This window comes from Pyrgilauda ruficollis, unplaced genomic scaffold (assembly GCF_017590135.1).
Source record: "Pyrgilauda ruficollis isolate IOZ18807 unplaced genomic scaffold, ASM1759013v1 scaffold165, whole genome shotgun sequence".
NCBI lineage: Eukaryota > Metazoa > Chordata > Aves > Passeriformes > Passeridae > Pyrgilauda > Pyrgilauda ruficollis.
The window spans coordinates 651,557-674,266 of NW_024515320.1; the positions used below are offsets into that span (position 1 = coordinate 651,557).

General features: G+C 47.0%; 1 protein-coding gene across 1 annotated transcript in view; it reads left to right on the plus strand.

Annotated features, from left to right (window-relative positions):
- Positions 1–22,710, plus strand: part of EIF4G3 (eukaryotic translation initiation factor 4 gamma 3) — a 141,441-nt gene that overhangs the window by 85,677 nt on the left and 33,054 nt on the right. The window contains exons 9-14 of the mRNA XM_041463389.1: positions 2,000–2,122; positions 6,676–6,784; positions 12,072–12,708; positions 17,882–17,888; positions 18,970–19,080; positions 20,642–20,891. Of these exons, the coding sequence (XP_041319323.1) occupies positions 2,000–2,122; positions 6,676–6,784; positions 12,072–12,708; positions 17,882–17,888; positions 18,970–19,080; positions 20,642–20,891 (1,237 nt within the window). The remainder of the gene's footprint in view (positions 1–1,999; positions 2,123–6,675; positions 6,785–12,071; positions 12,709–17,881; positions 17,889–18,969; positions 19,081–20,641; positions 20,892–22,710) is intronic.

Sequence of the window (22,710 nt, forward strand, 5' to 3'; positions counted from 1 at the left end):
GAGAGGCAGATGAATGGAATTTAAACCCATCTACAGGTGGATGGTGGGGAACAGTGGAGGTGTGTGGGGTGAATGTAAGGTTTAACCAGGAAAAGATGATGTGGGCTTGAACTTGGGAATGAATCGTTTGTAAAGGACTGAAAAGAGAATTACAGCAGTATTTGTGTGAGAGTGTTTTGGAAACATTAAAAGAACAGTTTCCTGGGGGTAGAAGAGGATAAAAGGACTTGGACATGTCTCAAAATGCAGAATATTTGCATCTTTGGAGTTCCAAGGGTGATCTGGGGTGACACTTGATTTGGGAGACCGGAAGAACTGAACAATGTGTGAGCTGTGCCTGCAGGAAAGGCCTTTTTGGTGGCTGCTCTCAGCAGCTTTTTTGTCACCTCTTCAGTCCCCAGGAGTCTCTTTTCAGCATCCCAAACACGACATGCCCAGATCCCTGATGCCATTGAAATGCAGAGCTGATCAGACACGCTCAGCTGGGATTAAGGCAGTTCCATGCCAGCCAAGCTTCGTTCTTTGAGGCAGAAAAGGGATTTTAAATGCCCGAGATGCTTGTCTCTGAATGTGCTGTTTCAGTTTGATAATTGGTGTTGCAACTGGAGAAATGAGAAAAATTAAATGTGCACATGCCCACATCCACCATGAGCTGAGTATTTGAGTACTACAAATTTCCCTTGCAGGCAGGGAAATCTTGTTTTTAATGCCATGGACTCTGTGTCAGGCAGAGGAGAGGGCAGGAATTAGTGCCAACTCTCGGGTCCTTGTTGCTGTAGTTAATGAAATATTTTAGCAAAAAAATATATTTTTGCTAAAATATTTCGTTTACCCTTCTCTTACCAAAATAAGAAAAGCCCAGACTCAACATCGTGAGTACAGTGTGTGTGTGTGTGTGTGTGTTCACAAACAGAGTGAAGCCACCATCTCACCAAACTGAGTTTGACAAGTCACAAAACCCTTCTGCAGTTACAATTTTATAGCCCAGAATCCCAGAAGGGCTGGCTTGGAAGGACTTGCAGGACCATTCTCACCCCCTGCCATGGGGCAATTACAGGGTGGTTTCCAGCAGAACCCCTGCCCTTGGAAGGGTGATGGTGTCTCTTGATTTACTTGGAGTTGTTTGCTTGGATTTCTGCATGGAATTAATCTTGAGTTCAGCCAAGAGCTTTGGAGAAGGTGGGCAGATACACAGAACTCTGTCTTCAGGGTTATCAGAATCTCCAGTTCTTACACTGGAGATGGAAAGCTGTTTCACATTATCCCAGACATGCTGGCTCTTCCCCCTGGTCAGGGACATGGATTGGCTCAAGTGTCAGTTGAGGATTCAGTGAGTGTTCAGGAGTGGCTTATTTTGGAAAATATTTTTTCTTCCCATTTTGGTGCTGTAAAGAGACTCAAAAATCCCACCTTTTTCCTAAATGCTGCAGAGTTCTAAGGACTTCAGTTTGTTCTTTCAGTTTCCCTTTCCTCCACTTAGTATTTTTGTTTGATTCCCTCTGTTTTGGTGGAACTTGAGACTGATTTACTGATTTGCTTTCCCCCTTTTCCAGAAGCTGGGCTGGCAAGGTCAGGGAGTTTCCTGTCAGGGCAAATGACAGCCTTTTCTCCATTCTTGCCCTTTCCACTACTGGGCAAGCTTAGCTTGTACCTAAACTGTCTCCCACGTTTTCTCAGTTGCAGGAAGCTCACGTTCCAGCAGCAGAGCTTGTATTTTGCATTACAGGGTGCACATATTTAGACTGAACTGGTGTGGCTGATGATTCAATTAGGTTTTGATTAAATTAGGTGTTGATGAAGGGATGACATGCCATGCATTCCAAGCCATGGAAACAAGCCACATCCCAGTGTTGCTGAGCACCAGCTCATCCCAGAGCATCTCCTGCTGGGTGTGGTGGGAACTTGTGCTGCCCACACTGCTCTCCACCAGGGCAGCAGTAACAGGAACACTTGTGGGAATTATTCCTTTGTTGTTATTGCAATTCTTTCAATCCTGTAGATCCGAATCCGGGATCCAAACCAGGGAGGCAAAGACATAACAGAAGAAATCATGTCTGGAGGGGGCAGCAGGAACCCCACCCCCCCCATCGTCAGACCCACCTCCACCCCGACTCCACCTCAGGTAAGGAAGGGCTGCGTTCCTCCTCCGAGACCTTTGCCTTGCTGTGCCTCTCCCTCACACCTGCAGCCACACCTCTGACCATCTCAGAGACCTGGATGCTCCCAAATGATCAATATTCTTCAGCCATGATGTTTTCCTGAGTTTGATCATTCTTAGCAGTCCATAGCTTGTCAATGTGGAGCCCCAGTACTGCTGTACTTTCCCCTCCCTGGTTTTCTATCAGCAGTAGATTTTCAGAGCTTTTCAGTGTTAAAGGAGGAGCCAAAATATCTGTGGGAAAGGAGGTGTCTCTGTTAAGTCTCGTGCACCTGAGGAAAGTCCATGTCACACAGGTGATTGATTACAGACCTTCAGTTGCATCACTGTTCTTTCTGCCTTCGTGCAGCTGGTTTAGAGTCACCAGAAGATCTGGAGCTCAGGAATTTTCTCACAAAACTGTAATAAGTTATCACACATTTGTTCTCTGGGTGGTCAAACTTAACAATGCATTTTGCTGGTGAGAGAAAAATTATAAATACTCCAAATAATTTTCTGTAGCTCTTAAATCCCTTCTTGTCATACACCTTTGGGTCTGACCCCTTTAAGTCCCTGGTTAGAGGTCAGGAAGGTTCTCCAGCTGATGGCTGGGCTGTGGAGCAGAGCTGGTTCTGGGATGTGATTTCTTCTTCTTCTTTCACCTTCTTCCTTGTTTAATGTCACCAGCTTTTGGCAGCTTTTAAGGTGAAACAGCTTTTCCTGAGCTCAAACCTTCCTTTCCTCTCCATGTGGGAGTAGATTTTCTGCTGAAAGTCCTGTGCAGGAGCACAGCCCTGTCGGGGAGCACTGCTTCTGCTGGAGTGGGAGCTGGGGATTCCAGGGAGATGTAACTGGATCATTGAGGTGAAGTGAGAGCCTGGCCTGGAGATCCCTCCCTGGGACCAGCAGGGTTTCAGCTTTCAGCTGTTCCCAGCTGAGTCCAGTCCTTGTGTCTCCTGAAGGCACCACCTTGTGCTTTGTCACCGGCTTTCTCCTCTGGTCCCATCCAGGACGAGCAGCAGCAAGGCACCAGGTAAACTTCTTTCCATCAGAGAAGACAGTAGAGATGCTAAACATGGGAATCTTGGTGAGATCATCTCCCCATTTCTTCTTGCTACCCGACCCTTCCCTGTTGGAAATGGGAAGAGTTGGAACCAGCCAGGATTTCCCGTGGTACTCCTGCACAGTGCAGTGAATCCAGGCACTTACCTGATCATTCTTACATTCTGAAATCTATTTTAAGGCACTACAATTAAGTCAAACAGAAGGAAATAAATGTGTTTCAAGAGGAGGTTACTAGGCCTGAATTCTGATCAGCTGTAATTTATATGCAGAGCGCAGCAGTGATGTCCAATCACCTCCTCCAAGGTATGCAAATATTCCATTGTTTAATATCCAGCCTTCCTTTTGATTAGGTGCTTGGAACCACTTTTGGTAATCACAGAAGAGCTCTGAAATTGGGCTCACCAGAATAAGTTCATTAGTGTAACATAACTGAAAATTTAAGCCCACTTAAGCCAGGAAATTCAACATTATTGTCCCAACAGCTTCTCTAAATCAAGTCTTCGGAGCACGTTTAATATCTTGGGTGAAATTAAATAGTGTCTTAATAACTGTGCTCAGGAATTGCAGTAGTGGGGGTGGTACTGTTTTGAACAGGCTCAAGTCAGTAAATTTTCAATATTCAGCCATAACTTTTGAGATGCTCCTGACTTGGGGCAGCTCCTGGGACAGTACAGGGGGAGCAGAGCTGCTGTGTTTGTTCCAGCCCCCTGGACCAAACCCTGCTCACCCCAAACCCTGCTCACCCCAAACCCTGCTCACCCCAAATCCTGCTCACCCCAAACCCTGCTGGCCTCCCTGGACCAAGCTCTGCTCCCCAGGGTGCTCGGGGAGATTTCACTGCTTGAGCACTCAAAATGTGAGTGTGCAGCTCAGGCCTTGACAAGGCAGCATCAAAGTGACTCCCAGTCCAAGGAGATTTTTAGAATTATAGCAAATTCTAATGAAACTTCTTTCTCTTAATCTGCTATCTCATTATTTAAATTGCACAAACACAGAGGAAGTCCTCAGGAAGTGCTGGAGACCACTCCCTGTCCCAAATTCTGCATTTGAAAAGCAAATCCTTTTATAATAATCATCATTTCCAAATTTTCATTTTTTTCTTTAGATTTGAATTACTCTATTAACAGAGTCAAATAAACCAAAACTTAGCTAACACAAGCCCAAAGCACCCTCTTTTCTCAGTAGATTAAGTGCTGAACATCAAAAAATTGTTGGAATTGTGCTTAACATCAAAAAGTTACTGGAATTGTGCAGAAATGAGCATAGCTGCCAGGATGAGCTGCGTGGTTTGAGCCATTCCTGTACCTTTTACTCAGCAGCACTGACCAAAAAGTGCTTTAGGTGGAGTTTGCCAGTGCCTCAGCAGTGTATTTTAATTGCTTTTGAGCAAGTAAAGTGTTTTAAAGCTCCTGCAAGAGAGGCTGGAGGTACATGGAGATATGATTTATGCATTTCTAGCAGGACACTATTTTCACTCTGATTTTTGCTGGGAAGAGAAAGAAAACCCAGGGCCAGAATCTGATTATGGTATTGCCTCAGCATTGGCTTCCACAGAAGATCACTTTTTAAAGAGTGACTGCTCTTACTTTCCTGGCCAAACTATTCCTAGTCTCAGTAAGTTTGTCAGAGTTGTGTTTGCTCAGTGTCCAGGCCGTGGTGGGGTAGAATAACCCAGAGCAACCCTTGGAGCATCATAAATCAGGGGAGCAATTTTCAGTGGGATTTTTTGCATAAAATCTCTCTAAATGCTCCATTTTGCAGCTGCAAGGCTCAGTGCATAAGGACCATTTATTCACTTGAAATATCATTCCCACAAAATAAATGTTTTCCACATTTCTTAAGGAAATTCATTTCCTGACCCAAGAAGTTTCTAGGCTTACAGGTTTCTTCTTCACTGTTCTGCTTAGGTTCCTGTGGTTCTTATCACGGTTTCCTTTTTCCACACTTATTTAATCCATAAATTTTCTTACAAAATAAATGTCCTGATCACTGAGGGCAAGGGGAAAATGTTCTTGAAACCTGCTCATTTGTAAAGCTGGGTTTTCTTTGGCTTCTTCCCTTTGGCTGGAGGCTGGGCTGCAGTTCTTCATCCATTCTCCAGTCAATCTGTCAGCCTCATTCCTGAAAGAGGAGCAATCCCAAATACAACTTCAACCCTTCACCCCCACTTCAATCTTCATTCTTATTTTTCCAGATGTGCTTTTTCCTGATCTTCCTGAAATGGTGAAAAATAGTGTCTTGGAGAGAATTCCCTCTTTATCCTGCACTGCTCAGATGCAATAGGCAAAAAGTTGGAGATGGGAGGAAAAAAGAGTCACAGGAAGAGAAGCAGGTGGCCAGAGCATTTCCTTTTATAGGGAAATAAGTTTTGCATGAATTTCTGAGAGCCTGTCTGCAATCAGGAGTGATTAAAAAGTCCTTTTCCCATAGATGTTCAGAGAAGTTCATGGATGTGGAACTGGGTGAGAGCAGACACCTGCAGGGAGCTGCCTGACTTTCCACTTGGGATTAGGAAATTAAAATTTAGCCCCATTTTCTTCTGTGCCTGGTCCCCAGTGTGTATTTAAGGGGATTTTGTGACCAGCTGCCTTGCCCTGTCTGTGGTCACTCAGCAAGTGTCTCACCTTCGAGTCTGGAGCACTAACTTGGTCTTTCTTAAATTCTGAGACTAAATACAAAGCACTTTAGCAAACTTTCTTGAGCACAAGTGAGTGTTTGGTGGGAGATAATTGGAGTATGTGTGTCTTCCACAGGCTGGGGCTGCTTGAGCCTTCAGTCTTTGCAGGCCTTTTGGATTTGTTCTTCCATACAGAGAGTCTCAGTCCATGTTCTTTGGGAATCTCCCTCAGATTGCTGCCCAGCTGGTTTTATTCTCCTCTTGCCCTGCAGATCCCACCCCCAGGCTGCTTGTAGGGGGTGTTGGGGGATGTTTTTCACCCAAGCACTCCCAGTCTGGGATGATTTTCCTCCTGGGATAAGGAGTGCTGTGTGTGCAGACAGGTCTGTCCGCTGTTCATCCTGTCCTGCACACATCAGCTGTGTGATAAGTACTCAGAGGAGTAAATCAATAGATCTAAATCTCTTAAGGGGGTTGAAATAATGGATCAGTAGAGAAAGGAGCCAAATCCCAAAGGTGAACTGAAGTCAATCCAGGAGCCTTGGTCTGTGTCCTGCATGGAGGAGCTCCTGGAGGGGTGTTGGGAGGGCAAAGCACGTTGATACCGGTGCTGTGCTGTCCCTTCCTTGCTGTTCCTAACAGGGGGCATCTCCTTCCCCTTTTCCTGCTGCCTTTCCCTCCCTTTCCCATGAACTTTTTGGATGTATCCAATTGACTTGTGTATCTTTTCTCTATTTTCTCTCTTTGTTCTCCCCACCTTTGGTTTCTCCTCTGCATCCCACCCTGTCTCACCTGCCCCTTGCTTTTGCTGCCTGTTTCATGTCCCCAGGCTCACGCTGTTGTCCCTCCCCCCCAGCAGGTGCCCAGCCAGGTCCCCGAGCCCGTTCCCCCGGCGTTGGGAGCCCTGGAGAGCTCCCACCCCTCCGGCAGCGCCGCCGGCACCGCGGCCCCCGCCTCCAGACAAGGTCGGTTCATGGAGATTTCCTCCCTCAGTATTTTGAACCATTTATTTTTTCCCCTCCTTTCTTGTTTTAGTTGGAATATTTTTGGCAGGGAGACCAGCAGGCAACAGAAATAGGAGGGGAGGAACTTCTCTTCCTCCAGTGGAACATTTTAAGTGTGTTGCTAAGGCAATTAATTGGAATTTGCTAATGTGGAACTGGTTAAAAATAATTGTCTTCAATCTTCTGTGTCCTAAGCGTTGTTTCAGAGCACACAGAAGGAAGAAACTCCTCTCACCCAAGTGCCATCCTCCAGAACCCCACATGTTGTCAGGGAAACACTTTGGCCAGAGAGGCTTTGGATCATTTGGATAATTAGCCACAGCAGTGGCATGGATCCAGAGGATCATATGGCTTCCCCAGAGCTGCTTGTGTGTCCAGTCCTGTAGGAACGGGCAACATTAACTAGGAAAAAACCCATTAGTGTGCCAAGTGTCTCATAAAGCCCATAGCAGATTTTGCTGACTTTGGTAAAAATGGCACAGATGGAAAGAGTTTCTTAAAATTCCATTTCCTTGGATAACACTCTCAGAGGCACAGGATGGGATCCTTGGGGTCCCTGCACAGGGCCAAGAGTTGGACTCGATGATCCTGATGGGTTCCTGCCAGCTCTGGATATTCCATAATAAACGTTGGAAGGGAGATTTTTTAAGCTGTTCGGGGAATTGTCCCAGGAGGCAACAGAGCAGGCCCAGGCTGTTCCCACAGTGGGATTTGCAGCCATTGGAAGCTGCAGTTCCTGATGTGTGGCAGCAGGATGGCTGCTGGGGTACAGAGCTGACACCACTGTCTGCTTCCCAGTTTCACCCATAGCATCACAGCTTCCTGGGCTCTGCCTGGAGCAGCACATGCAGGGACAGCATGGGGTGCTGGGATTTTTATTTCAGAGTATCCAGAGCATCATGGGGTGCTGGGATTTTTATTTCAGAGTATCCAGAGCATCATGGAGTACCGAGATTTTTATTTCAAATTATCCAGACTCACAGAATCACCAAATTCAGAAAAGCCCTCCCAGATCTTCGAGTCCAGCCCAGCACTGCCATGTTCAGTACCAACCATGTCCCCAGGTGTCACATCCATTTTTTTTTAACACGTTCAGAGATAGTGACTCCACCACTGCCCAGGTTAGTGCCTGGCAACCCTTTCCATGGAGGAATTTTCCCAAAATCCAACCTGAACCACCCCTGGCACAACCTGAGGCCATTTCCTCTTGTCCTGTTGTATATTCCCTGGGAAAGGTTTGCTAGATGAAAACCAAGCCCCAGAGGAGCACAGCCCAGGAGAAGGGGACAAACCAACAGCTCTGGTGCTGCAGATGCCTCGATCCCAGCACAGTCACTGCTGGGGAGCCAAGGATGGTGTTCCTGGGGTTGCTCTTACAGCCACAGCGTGGACATCGGGGTCTCCTTCTTCCAGTGCTGTGCCTTTAAACTGCTGCAGTGGTTGTAAAAGGTTGAAAAATGACCTTTTGGAGCTGGTCTGGTCCCATCTCCCACTTAAAGGCAGGCTGTGGCTCTGTCTAGATGTTGGTGCAAACCTCCAATGTCCCCAGTGTCACCTGAACAAGGCATGGGTGGGTCTGATGTCCTTTGGCTCTGCTGAGGCTGTGCTGCCTGAGCTCCCCTGCCTGTTTGGTGCTGCCCAGCTCTGGCACAGCTGCTCTGCTCTGGGCGTGTCCCCTTTGCCAACATTCCCTGGTCCCTCTTGCTGCCAGGGACCTCTTCTGAGCACACCACGTGGTCACCTGGTGGCACTGGTGATGGCTGAAGTGCATCTGCCCCTGGGACAGAGCTGGGGCTGAGCTGTAAAGCCATGGAGTCACAGAACATCTCCACCCAGAAGGGTCCTGTAAGGATCACCAAGTCCAACACCCTGCTTCTCACAGGACCACCTCTACCACTAAATCATATGTCCAGGAACTCCTTGAACTCTGATCTATGAAAATCCAGCACTTTCCATCACAGTATTTCATCTCTGTGTATGAAAATGTGGATTTCCAGGACAAGTGGGTCTCTTATCCCTCTTCTCTCTCTCTAACTTAATCCCTTTGTAGGCAGCTGTGAGTAAACTGGAAGTAAGTGTGTTTGCTTAGTTACACAGCTCTGACAGTGCTGGTTTAAACATAAAGCAGGGCTTGACTGGGGTTTAACACTGATGAGTTTCCCTGTGTTTATCTCTGTTCCATCCCAGAAAGAGTCAAACATTTGTTCCAGTCCAAAAATTGCTAAAGAGCACATTTATGTAAGCACTGCAGGGAAAGCCCTGGAATAACACTCAGCCATGGCTGGGAGAGCAGGGCAATGTAGGGGTTGGTGTCAGTAATTAACAGAGCCTGTTAATAATATTTAAATGAACTAATGACTTTTGGGGGTTACGTCTGCTCAGAAATCCATGCCAAGGTATCAAAATGATTTTTCACTTTGATGTTGGGGGATTTTTGCTTCCAAATCAAGAGCAGTGACAGATAGAGCTGCATTCAAACCAGTGTTGTTTCTCCAAAGTCCCCTCTGCCCTGTCCATCCTGCAGATCAGATCTCCCCATGCCCTTCCTCTCCTGTGCCCTTTGGCAGCTATTGAAGTTTGGAATCAGGTTTCATTGTGATTCTGTCACACCCAGTGCTGCTTGTGCAGCTATTTCTAACTGTGAGCAGCATCTGGCCGGTGTGCTGGGCTCAGGGTCAGGGTCGGGGTTGGGATCGGGGTTGGGATTGGAGCCATGTGCTCTGCTGGCAGACCAGGATCTGCAGTCCCTGGTGGCTTGCTCTGGAACTCATTCCTGAGGCTGGATTTGGGATTGCATTATTTATATCTGTGGTTGGGTTTTTTTAAAAGACAAGCCTTTGGCATTTTGTAGAATCCCAGAATGGTTTGGGTTGGAGGGACCTTAAAGCTCCTTCCATTCTGACCCCACTGCCATGGCAGGGACACTTCCAGTGGACCAGGTATAGGAACTGCTACTATTAATACCTTGAAGAATCACATCGTTTAGGTGCAAGTTCTGGTTCCTGGAGATGCCCCTGGTGTGTCCATACCAGCCAGGCTGACAGAGGAGAGAGGAGGATACTGCTGGAGAATCCAGGTCAAGCCAGTGGCCGAGCCTGTGGAACCTGGCTGCTGGCCAGGCTGGTGCAGGAGGTGCAGTGGGATAGAACTGCATGGAATCAGAGCTGCCCACATTTTTTCTACTTGCAGAGGTTCAGGGGGATATTTGGAGTAGTATTATCCTCTTTTTAAACCTCTTTCCAAATCTTGCAATGTATCAGACATGGAGAATGTACAACATGGTTTGTGGAAAACAGATGAATGTCAGACCCCGGCGTTTGGAAAGCTCCAAAGCCCCTCTGCTGACACTGAGTCAGTCCTGGTGCCACCTCGTGAGTGTTTGCATCAGGACAAAAGATGGAAAAATGGCAGTGAGCCCAGCAGTTATTGTCAGATAAACACCACAGAGCAGGAACAAATTCCTGTATCCAGTAAACTCTTCCTCGTGCACTGCCCTGGCCAGTCTGTGCCACTGGGACCACCCAGCAGCCCAACAGTGGCTCTTCCATGAAGCCTGCAGTGGGGTCTGTCCCACTGGGTATGTGAAAGAATCTTTAAGGAATAATTTTGCAAAAATTGTATTTATTGGGAAATTTACAAAAAAATCTCTTGATATTTCCTCTGGAACAGCCAGAACTTCCTGTAAATACTTTCTAAATACAACATGAGGAATGATCTCAGAGTATTTAGGAAGAGGGATTTGATCCAGTTGGGATGAATTGCGTTGATTTTTGTTTTCCCTCCCCAACTGTGAGTTGTTCATGTGACTCTCTGTAACAGTTGGCAGGGATGAGTCCTCCTCTGCCAGGACTTGGAGATTTGTTCTCTGGGATGGGGGTTCAAGTTCAGATTTGCTTCTCATTAGCCAAATCTGCTCCTCATTCTCTGAAATCCCTCCTCAAATCACTTTTCTCTGGGATTTTGCACACACAACCTGTATCCATGAGGAGAACATTAGCCAGACAAGGTGTGGTTTGAAGGAAGGGAGTTAAACCTCTGGTTTCAAATGCAGCTGTGGATTTGTGCTGGTTTTATCTCTCAGAATTATTTTCTTAACAATTCAGATGCATTTGGTTGGGTGGGTTTGGTTTTTTTTTTGAGCATTCTCCTTTGACTCGGGGAGAGAATATCCAGGCAGTTGTTTATAGCAAGCTGTAAATGTCAGGAATGCTTCAGGAGTTCCTGCAAAAGATGTTCCAGAAATCAGAGGTGATGTGTTTTCTTTTTCCAAACCACTTCCTGCATCCTTTTCTTCCATGGAGCCTCCAGAATCAAAATCAGCTGTTGGGATACTCTTTCCCATCTCTTTCCTCATTTGTCATCCTGCTCCAAAGCCATGTCCCTGGGTGCCTCATTAGGTTGATAAACTACTGCTTTGGCCATGGGCCTCTGTAATGCTGCTGGGGCTGCTGACGGCTGCAAGCAGAGCTCACTTTTGCTCCAGCTATTCCTAAAGGTGGGATTTGATGCTCCAGGCAGTTTCAAATGGGTTCTCCTTTAAATACCCTTTGGTTCTCCTTCAAAAACCCTTTCCCTTCAGCTGAGCTGTTGAATAAGCCCCAAATGGAAATCCAGCAGAGCCAAACCTGTTCAGTTCTACCTGAATTTTGATGATCTGCAGTTGGTTGTGCCCTTTGACTTCCTAGTCTGAAGAGCAGGTTTGTGCCTCTGGCTTCTCCAGAATGATTTTTGCTGGTGTAACCATGTCCTGAAGGAGTCCAGTGTTCCTGCAAGATCCTAAATGATAATGGCTCATACTTTCATAGCAAAGGAGTGGGAAGCAGCAGAGCTGCAGCAGAGTTTTGGGAGCTGTGTGATGGTCATGGCAGGTGTGTGATCATCAGGTCTGCTGCTAATCATGGGATAAGTGCAGGGACTAATTTCTGCATAGGATTTGGGGGGTTGTGTTGATACATTTCTTCCAAACATCTAATCTAAATATCTCCTCTTTCAGTTTAACCCATTCCCCGTTGTCCTGCAAGTTTTTGTCCATGTAAAAAGTTGCCCTCCTTGCAATGAGTCTCTCCAGATCCGTCTCTTGTCAGGATGGCAGAGGTTGTATTTTGAAATTTAGATTCCCAGTGAGATGCAGGAGCCTCTGGTGCCTTCCTCAGAGCTCCTTGGCAGAATGCAGGAATGGCAGCCAAGGCACCAGGCAGGAACATGGAGTTGCCTTGCTGTTGATAATGGGTTTTTTCTCCTTTCCCAGAAGAGAAGCCAAAACCAGATCCAGTATTAAAACCACCTTCTCCAGTCCTCAGACCAGAACCTGCTGGGGAGAAGAAAGATCAAGCTGGGCAGACGACCGAGGCCTCCCCCTCAGTGGAAACCCCAGCAGAAGTTCCTCGTGCTCCGTCGCCGGCCCCGGCCGCTCCGGTCGCCGCGGCTGCCGCCGCTGTCACCGCGTCCAGCAGAGCCCCGCCCGCGGCTGACCCGGAGGACAAATGTGAACTGGCCTTCCCCAGAGAGGAGGCAATGCCTACCCCCAGTGCCACAGCCTGCCCGGAGCCAGCGGCCCCTCCTGCTGCGGAAGAGCCCGGTGCCGAGGCGTGCACAGAGCCCAGCAGTGCAGTAGCATCCCCCGGTGACGCCCCGGTGGCGCTGCCGCCTGTGCCCGCTGTCACCAGCGACACGGGCAGCGCCGGGGCCGCGGCCGAGCCCGGGGCAGAGGCGGCCCAGGCGGAAGCTGCAGCGTTGACTGTGGAGGTGGAGCCCACCGAGGCCCCCCCAGCGGAGGTGGAGAGCGCTCCATCACCTCCCAGTGCTCCTCTCGCTGCTGCCTCTCCTCCTCCCACCCCGCCGCCCACCCCGCCGCCCAGGGCAGCCACAGCTGCTCTTCCCCTGAGGTGAGCAGTCAGTCCAAGGGCCTGTGGCTCTGCATTTGGGACCCTGAAGCTCTTGGGATGAAGCCTCTGAGGCAGGAATTTCCAGAACTGCTGAAGTGGGGTCTTATCCAGCTGAAAAAATCTGTCATGGTGCTCCCAGATATGGGAAAATGAAATGGACCATTCACACTCACCCAAACAACTGACAACAGAGTCACACCAGGGTGACACCAGGGTCACCCACCAGTCACACACCAGGCTAAAACCAGTGTCACACCAGGGTCACCCACCAGAGTCATCCACCAGTGTCACACACCTCTACCTGCCCACCCTTCATTAGTGATGCTTCTGGTTTTCGTTTGCAAAAGTCACATATAAGCAAAATATACAATTTACAATTTTAAATTTAAAATCTGCAGTTTACAGATTAAAATTCACTAAAATCACAATTTCTGCAACCACCTTTTCAAATCCAGCTTGTTTCTCCAGTGTTTCCTGCCTTTGGTTTCAGCCCTGCCACATCTCTGGTTTGGCACTGTGGTTTTAACACTCTGTGTTTCCTATGGAAAATGGCTTTTTTTTGCAGGACTTCCTGGAGATCACGTTGTGGAAAGGAAGTTAAATGATCAATTCCTTGTATTTGCTGCTGGAGGGGTGTAATGGGGGCTGTTCTTCACACCCAGCAGTGTTAAAGCATTTCATGTGTCACATTTTCTACATCCTGTTCTGCAGTTATTTCAGTTCCTTGGAACTTGGTGAAGCTTGGACAAAGAGGACAAACAGTCAGTTGTGATTTGGATCATGTTGGTTTCATTTTTTTAAAGTAACATTTCATTTAGGGTTTTTTTGGTTTTTTCTTTGATGGATGGGAAATGGGCTCAGAAATCTCAGGCTCTGCTCTTAAATGCACTGAAAGGCTGAGGCTGGCCCTGTTCCATGTTTGTGTGACGCTCAATATGCTGATTTTAAAATTCAGTATCTACAGATGAGAAGAAAGATCCCTTTACTACACTAACCATGAGGATTTTTTCCTGTTAATCTTCTTCTATTTTTATTTCACTCGGGTCATTTCACTGCTGTGGCACTTGTTGTTCTTTCAATCTGAGCTACTTCATAACCCAAATTAATTTCCTTAAAAAGGAGAGGAGAAATGGGACTCTGTAAATAAGGTTTTGCACAGGCAGGTCCCAGCTTGCAGTGTTATTGCTGGCTTTGTAATGGCCTGTAGTTTAAATTAAAAAAAAATTAACTTACAGTGTTTGGGCTTTTAATTATGCAGAAGATTAATTTTAATGCTGTAATGTCATTATGCTCCAGAGCACACATTAGCCAAGCCATTGGCTTTGGCAACACGGAAACAAGGAGTTCTCAAGTCATGTAAAAGATGACTTGAAACTCAGATTTCTATTAAAAGCTCAGGGCTTCAAAGAAAGCACAAAGCTCTCCAAGTGGTTCTTTGTGCTCTACCCCTGATTTAATGATCCCGAACTATTGCATTTCTCTGCCAGCCTTCTTTTCAGCAATGATTTTCCAGTTCTTTCTTGGAGAGAGAAAGATTGAAATAACATCATCTGAGGCTGCCTGCTAATTCAGGAACAAGGAACAGCATGTCTGCCATATACATTGGAAAATCCAGATGCTGACCCTCAGGAGCAAGGAGAAAGGGTTATATTGTTGTGTTTTTCTTGGACTAAAGGCTGAGAGATTTTTTTATGGTCTCTGGAGTTAAGATTAAACCTGGGATAAGGGAAACTTCTTAAGCACGTGCTGGTAGCTGTGAGCTCTCTGACTTTCAGCAATATTTCTTTGGGGTTTTCAGCAGAATGGTGTTTTTATTACAGAGCAGCTTGGCCACAAATCATGTCCCTGCTTTCCCTTTAAAGGGAGCTGAGCTGGGCTGGCTGGGACAGTGCTGGGACCTCTCAGGATAATCTCATTCCTGCAGCAGCTCCTCCTGCCTGTCCTTTTTGTAGCTATGACCTGGCCTGGCTGATTTTGGGAATGAAACCTTCATCCCCTCCTCCTTGAGCTGCTGGGGCAGCACTGCCAAGACTCCCGGGTGGATCCACTATTTTGCACTGGAGGTGGCAGCTTTTTGGGGATGAGCAAAGGGATTTGCCTGTTCCTGGAGAGTTTTACAGGACACAGCTTCTGTCCAGCAGTCAGGGAAACCAGACTTGGATTTTTTGCTCCGTCGAGCTCTGTGGCAAGAAAGAAAATACATTCAGACCCTTAAATATCTTTATGTGTAGCAGTTCTTTCTTCATAGCTGCACCGAAGGACTTTGTCAGTGTTTGCAGGGAAAGGCCAGAGCTGAGTTAATCCTGTGGGGATCCAGGGGAACCTCCATTCCTCCTTTTCCACTGGCATTAGGTCTCTACCAGATTTCCAAGGTCAGGGGATTCTGCTGGAGCACCCTTGTTGTATCTTACACTGAATTCTGCCTGCTCTGAACACCCTCACAATGAAGTTGGAAGCTTTGGTGGTTCAGTCTGTGTGTCTGTGAGTGACTGGATCATCATTCCCTGCTCATCAGCATCACTCCTTGTGCATCCTGATGAAATGGGGAAGATTTGGTGGGTTTCAGAGCACTAAACCACTGAGCAGTGCAGGGTGTTGTACCCAGGGGTGGTTCCTTGCTGCTGACCGTGTTCCTGGTCCGAACATCCAAAGGGAACACGTTCCCCCATTCTCAGGGCACAGATTGTGTTCCTGCCTCCTCAGGAAGTTTTGCCTGAAGTTTTTAGGACAGGCAGAGCTGTTGTCTGGAAGGGGCAAGAGCACATGCTTTTTACAGTAATTGATTCCTACTCATCTGCTCTACAAGGAAAAGAATAGCTCATCAAGAGAGGACCTGGGGGCTCCAATCCACACTAAAAACATCACCTTGGGTAAAAGTCATCAACGACTGTTGCTTTTTGTTAAATTCTGGGATTTCCGTAGCTACAGTGAGGGACCAGCACTTTCCAGGCAACAAAACAGGAAAAGTGTTGTTGTTGGAGTAGAATTTCTGCAGAAGGTGCTACCAGAGACCTGAGGCCTTTGATGTCACCATTCTATCATGGCTATTAAGAGAAGCAAGGAGGAAAACACGAGACTGATGTATGTCCCAGACAGAGCTCCTTGGGACACAAGAAGCTGAAAGAACTTAATGCACATGGGATTCAAAGGGCTGTTTCTTGAAGAGCTCATTTATGAGACATATTTCTGTATTAAGTAGCCCAGCTGTGGCGAGTCCTGGAGTTTCTGAGCTGAGGAGGCTGTAACAAGCAACTTGGACTGTAATTGGAAATACCTTGGAGAAATTTCTCCAGCACCGAAACCTGGAGAGGCAGAAACATAAATCAGGTGTCGCCTTTTTCTTGATTTGTTGCCATAACCACTGGAATATATTTTCTTTTCCATGAGCTGGAAGGCAGTGGTGAATCTTTGCTTTGGTCTTTCATGGCATGTTGAATAATAAAATAAAAATGCAAGAGCTGGGATTAATTTAGGCTTCACAGTTGGCACCACATCAGAGGGGAGAGGCCTCGTGTCCCGCTGGATGGGCGTGAGCTTGCGGGTGGGTAAATCCTGTGGGAAGATGTTCCACTGGGAACGTGACAGAGCTGGAGAAATGGCTGAGGGAGCGTTGGGCCTGCTGAGCAGATCCCTGCAGGGGTGGGGGTAGCACTGGGAGTGGTGTCCAGGGTAGTCTGGAATTAAGGGTTTGCTCCTCTTTCCAGTCCTAAAGTAAATCTGTTGTCCCTCCTGTTATCTCCCTTGGCTTTGGAAGCTGTGATAAGAGCTCACACTATTGCTTGGGTTTCTGGTGTCCCTTCTTCAAAGGAATGAAATGAGCTGAAAACGAGGTCTGGAAGTATGAATAGTGGCAAAAATGAACCTGCATTTGGGCAGGACTTAAACTACTGGAGAGAACATGAAGTTGCTCAACTTGGGGACAGGAAAATGGAAAAGAAGACCAGAAGCATCTGGAGTTGTCCCTTTCCAAGAGCCAAACTGGACACATTACTTTCTATTTCCCTACAGCCTCACAGATGAAACTTCATCTTCAGGTGAATAACGCCATTGTCCTGTTGGATTTGGAGTTTGGGAAGGTTGGCACCCAAACTCACATCAGTGCAAATTCTCCTTTGAGCTCCTGCAGCAGAAATGTGAACTTGACAGAAAAAAAAGAAATCTGGTGTCTGCTATTTTAAGAGGGGGGAAGACTGAGCAATGTCTCCAGAGATCTCTGGAGATCCATCCCAGGCAGCTCCACAGCACGGCCGGGGGCTGGAGCCCCGGGCTGATGGAAGTCGTGGGATTTAAGGCAAGACTCATTCAGGAGGCTTGGCAGGATTGCAGCCTCTACAGAGCTTACTATTGCCAAAAAAAGGTGGAAAGAATGTATACTTGAGCAGCAGTAATGTTCACATCCTGACAGCTGAGGAAGGAAACACCCCGGACCTTTGCCAGCCCCAAATCCATGACCCCTGAGTTTATTTCTGTGCGGTTGAAAACGAAATGTTACTTTACACTGTGATGGTTTCCATGGTTTGAGTTTGAGGGCAGTGGAATTCTGTCAGATTAAAAACTTTGGGATTGATCAATTAAATTACTTGGCTGTGGCAAAGCTGAGGCTGTTGCTTTGCAGGCCTAATCCCTTCTTGGAGAAACCCCTGGGAGTGTGCAAGTGACATCACCAAACAAGACTGAAAGCAGCCCTTTGAAAAGGGCTCAGTTTTCACTGAATTCTTAGCAGATTTTGTGATGGAGGGAACTGGGGAAGCCTGTCTTAGATCTGTGCTTTGCTGAATTCCAGAAATTACCATATGCATGGACACTGCTCATCCCCAGCCTTGGTTTTGCCCCCGATAGTGGGAATAACTGGGCTGTTCTTGCCAAGGAAGCTCCTGGAGCAGAAGTAAAGGCTGATCCCTGCTGGGGGAGACAAAGTTGTGTTGCAGTCTGGGCCTGCTTGGCCCTTCCTCTCCCCTCCTTTGAGCCCCAGGAAATTCAGGATTTGTGCTGGGGCTCTGCCCTGCCCTTAAAACCTCTCCATAGGGAGACACAATGGATGGGATGGGCAGGACCTGGAGCTTGGGAGATGTGGGTGATTTTTCCAGCCATTGGTTCTCTGAACAAGGAGATGATGTTTGACTACTTAAATAAGACTTTACTTTTTAATTGACTTTGCTTTTGGGGTGTTCAGCCTGAAGGTAAAAGTCTTCCATCAGCGCTGGTAGCTCCTGCTGCTCTTTGGGCTGGGGTCTGGATGTGGTGATTCCCACAGGATTCTGCAGGTCCATGGTCACCCTCCAAACAGGGAAACACTCTGGAGAAGCCACAGAAACTCATATGTATACTTTGGGGCAGGGGGAATGCAGCAAATCCCATCTGCTCCGTGCCCTTAGGAACAGAGCTGACTGTTACTAACTCTTCTTATTTATAGTGAAGAACCTTTCAAAATTCTATTTTATTGTGATAAAGGAAGTGCACACTGGGTTTTTCCGCAGTGTCTGCTGGAAACCAAAAGCCAGAGCTGGAAATCTGTTTGCAGTAATCTTCAGTTACAAAATCAATTCCATTTACACTCTGTTAATTGGGCATGTGTGCCTGGGATCCGAATTTAAGCTGGGAGCATTTGCCACAAATTAGGAGCAGATTGGATTAATGGGTTTGTCTCCTCTTAATATATTGTGTGGTTTCTTCTACCCTTTAGGGGGAAAACACTATTGGAGTAAATCAGTGCTGATCTTGGGAATACTCTGGTGTTTCCTTTGACTCAGTTGGCCAGGGAGATCATTAATGCTGGAGTTACAACCTGCTTTTAAATTGAAATATAAATGCATCTCAGAGCAGTGCTGCAGGATTGAAGGAGTTTTCCTTTTGGATGAGATACTGGAAATTTGGGCTTGCTTATGGTTAATATATAATGATGATAATTCTTGAGAAAGATATGTTGAGAACAACCTTCTCTTCCAGCCAGCACCTGATCTTTCCAAAAACTTGACTTCCTGAAGGTTTTTTTCCCTGCATGATCCTTGTGCTGTTGGCAGTGACCTCCTTGCTACCCCAAGTGCCATTTGGAGCTTGAGTGAGCAACTTGAAGAACAATTCCTGTGTTTTCATGTCATTCTAATGATTGTTATTGCTGCATTGAAAGCCAAAGTGGTTGAATCAAGCTGAATCCTCCACAAGGCTGAACTGCTTTGTTGTTCTGTGCCTCAGAGCAGCCCCTGAGAGGGAAGATCATCACCCACAGCCCCATCAGCCCCGTGTCCTTCAGGGTTGTAACAGATGCACAATGTTTACATTGCAGCCCAAACCGCTGTACCTGCACCAAAGACCTGGAAGAAACCAAAAGACCGGACCCAAGCCACTGAGGAGGTGACAGAGGCAGAAACAGAGGTGAGAGGGAGCCAAAGTCCTGCTTTACCCACATTTAAAGGTGCTGTTCCTCTCTGGAAATTGTACTTTAGAAACTGCTTCCTCATTGTCTCACAGGATCCAGGGCAGTTTTGGGGAGGAACTCTGCTATTCCTCAGTAGAAAACAGGTGTCAGTCTGCTCCCTTTTAAAGCTCTTCAGTTTTCTTCGGGTTTGCCTCATTTAATGACTAATATAGTCATAAAATCACAGACTGGTTTAGGTTGGAAGTGCCCTTAAAGACTCATTCCATTCCAATCCCTGCCATGGCAAGGGACACCTTCCACTGGAAGGTTCCACTAAACATCCACCACGCTCCCAGCACTGAGGAACTCCTTTCAGTGAAGAGTGAGGGAAAACTGGGTTTGGATCCCTCAGCACTGCCCCATTTTGGTCCCAGGCCACCATCCTGACATTTGTCAGGTTATTCTGCACAAGAATATCATGGCCAAGGATAGTTTTCCTGATGACCAACTGATGGAGAAGCTGATAAAGGAAAATGCTGAAGTTTTCAGGCAAAACCACCTCAAGAGTGATTAGATGAGTAAATAAAACCTCCCTCAGTGCTGTTCTGGTAGGGATATTGCAGCAGAGGGCTGTGCTTAATATCCTGGGTCAGTATGGGGTTAGAATCAATCAGAAAGGGAGCAAGAGAGTAAAAATGTAGAAGTTCAGACTGCCCAGTGTGTGGATAAAAGCTGAGGTTGGCCAGATGTGATGCAGAGCAGGAGAGCAAAGGGGCTACACCAGCTGCTTCATCCTCCACACTTTCCTCATCCTCCCCTGCAGAAGTTGTGTCTCCTGCAGTACCTGGCAGTTCCACTGAGGAATTCTTCAGAGAATTCCCTTGAAAAATCTGCAAGAGGCGTTTTAGGATGTGGTACAGTCAGGTAGGGAGGCAAAGGATAGGGAGCCTCCTCCAGAGCATCCTCAGTGAGGTTATTCCTTTGTTCAGTGCTAAGAGGGGCTGGGATTTCTCCCGGGAGAAGCACATTCCAACGCCTCCTCGTCTGAGTGCACAATCAGGCTGTGTCCTTGGAGAGCTCTAAAATTAACAGCCAGGGATACTATTAATGCTTTTTCCTGAAACTGAGATGCTGGAATTGTGGCTGGATCTCACTGCCTTCCTTAGTGGCATCTGCTCCAGTTGGCAGCAGGCATTTAAAGGAAGAATCCCCCAAAACAAGCACCACGTGCCCTTTACCATCCCTTTCTCATGGATGGCAGGAGAAGAGAAAAGCAGAGTTGTGTTTCCAGGCTGGGATTGCTCATGGCTTAACAGTTCCCTCCATCCAGTCCCATGGGGATTGCATGGGCAATGCTGAGTCTCTCCAGCTGCACCATTAATTATCAGTGGGTTATCCATGGGAATGAACAGATAAATCACCCAGTAGCTCAGTGTGCTGTTCCATATCCCTGTGTAAGATGCATTTGTATTCCTGCTGCTCCCAAAAATGCCTTGTGACTCCATGAAGAGCCATTACACGTGCACTGAATTTGTCAGGGTGTTTCTAACAAAACCTCTGCTTCTGTCCATGCTCCAGCTGAAGGAGGAGGAGGAACCTTCAGGGGACAAAGTACTTGAATCTGATCAGGAGAAAATGAGCCATGGGCTTCAGCCAGAGAGGGAACCCTCAGAGCTCAAAGCAGTGAAGAGCATGGAGGAGAACGGGGAGCAGGAGGCAGAGCCGGTGCGGAACGGCGCCGAGAGCGTCTCGGAGGGCGAGGGCACCGACGGCACCTCCGGCTGCACGGAGAGCTCTGGGGAGGGCTCTGTGTACCAGTACAAACCAGGTAGGTCCTGCTCCATCTGCTCCTCTGCCTCTCCCTGCAAGGGCTGCTGACACCACGAGTGCCTTCCCCTGTGGGTGTTCCCACTGGGGCTGGAAGGGGATTCAGTGTTCACCGTGTGCAGCTCTGCCGAGATCTGCAACCCAGCAGGCCCCGAGAGATCTTCCAGAGGGGCAAAAGGGGAAAAGGGTTTTTGTCTTGCTGGTCATGCTCAAGAGAAGAGAAAATCACTAATTCCTTGAAATTTCTGTGCATTTGGATGTTAGCTACAGCACTGTGGAAATGGCACAGTTGATTCCTGTGTGATCAACAGCTGGAAACCATCCAAGAAATTCCACATAAACCAATAGACTTCTGAAGTAAGAGGTGGTTAAATAAGAAATGAAAGTGCTCATTGGGTCCTAAATACAAATATATGTGTTCATAAAGATTTAATTTCCTGGCTAAGCAGTTGCATGGATCTTTGGATTTCTAGAAAAGTAAGGAAAAGAAGCAGTTTGTGGTTTTCAATCCAGGCACTGCCCAGTTCAGTCCCATTGATTAGGGTATAGGATATCTATAGAGCGTTTTTGTTATTTATGAAAATTTTGTTATTTATAGACCTGAACCTCAATTAATCCACCTCATTTAGAGAGAACTTGAGACAAACTTCTCAGTTGCTCCCAATTTTTAAGCAATTTCTTATTCAAGTGAAACTCTCTCCAAATAATCATTTTTTTATGAGCCCAGAAATTACAGACTATAATAATAATAAGGAAGGACTTGGAGAACCTGGTGGACAAGGAGCACCACCATTAAGGGACTCCACTGCAGTGGTTATTTGTGCACCACTTTGTTCTGACAAAGACCTCAGTTGCTTTGGTTTTTTTAATTCAGCACAATCATATTGTAAGGGGAAAACACAGAGGCCTCTTGATAGCTCATCACGCTCAGGGTACTTGAACAGTTCACTAGCCACTTCCTGAAGTTAATCCATAATTCATCAGCTGATGCAGTCAGAACAATCCCAGTTGTGTCCAGGTGTCCTTTCACTCAGCTGGAAGGGTTGGATGGATTCCTGACAAAGCAAAGGACATCAGACTTGTGCAACAGTCCTCGATTTCAGCTCTGCTGTTCTGAGAAAGGGGAATTTGTGCCTTTGGAGGAACTGTGTGTTTGATCCCTGGCTCTCCCTGGATGGGGGATCCTTCCTGTGATGCTGCCCAGCTGCTCTTCACATTAAAACAGCTCATTGAGAGCTTTCCAGGAGAAGGAAACTACACCTAAACTGCTTGTTGTTGTGTTGGAGCTTTTCCATGGTAATGACAGGTACAGTGGGCAGGCCAGGAATTCCAGCCAGGATCCAGCCAAACCATTTCTGCACCCCTGTATCCTGAAGCTCTGGAGAAATAAAACTGCATAAAGAGCTAAAGTTTGCAATCACTTCTGTGTATTTTCATTCCCAGTTATTAAAAGCCATCATTGGAGTAAGTCCCTGCTCGTGCCCTCTGCAGGGGTGCAGATGGTGAGATCCCAGAGATCCAAAGCCAGGGGTCAGGGAGTGAAATAAAGGAATAATAAATACCTGAAGGGCTGATGAATGCTGAGTAATGCAGTCTGGCATGAGGGAGATCCAAAGGCAGTATCTCATACAGATGTTTTTCTTCAGATAAAACATATTTTCTTCCCTAATTTCAAACAAACTGTGTGGCCAGTGCTGAAAATCCTGTCTCCAGGCCACCAGAGGCTAACTTTCCTTGTGCTAAAGTGGCTGTAGGTTTATGCTGTGATTTGCATCAGCAGGGTACGCCACACCCCAAAAGCCCCATGTAAGATAGGTGGA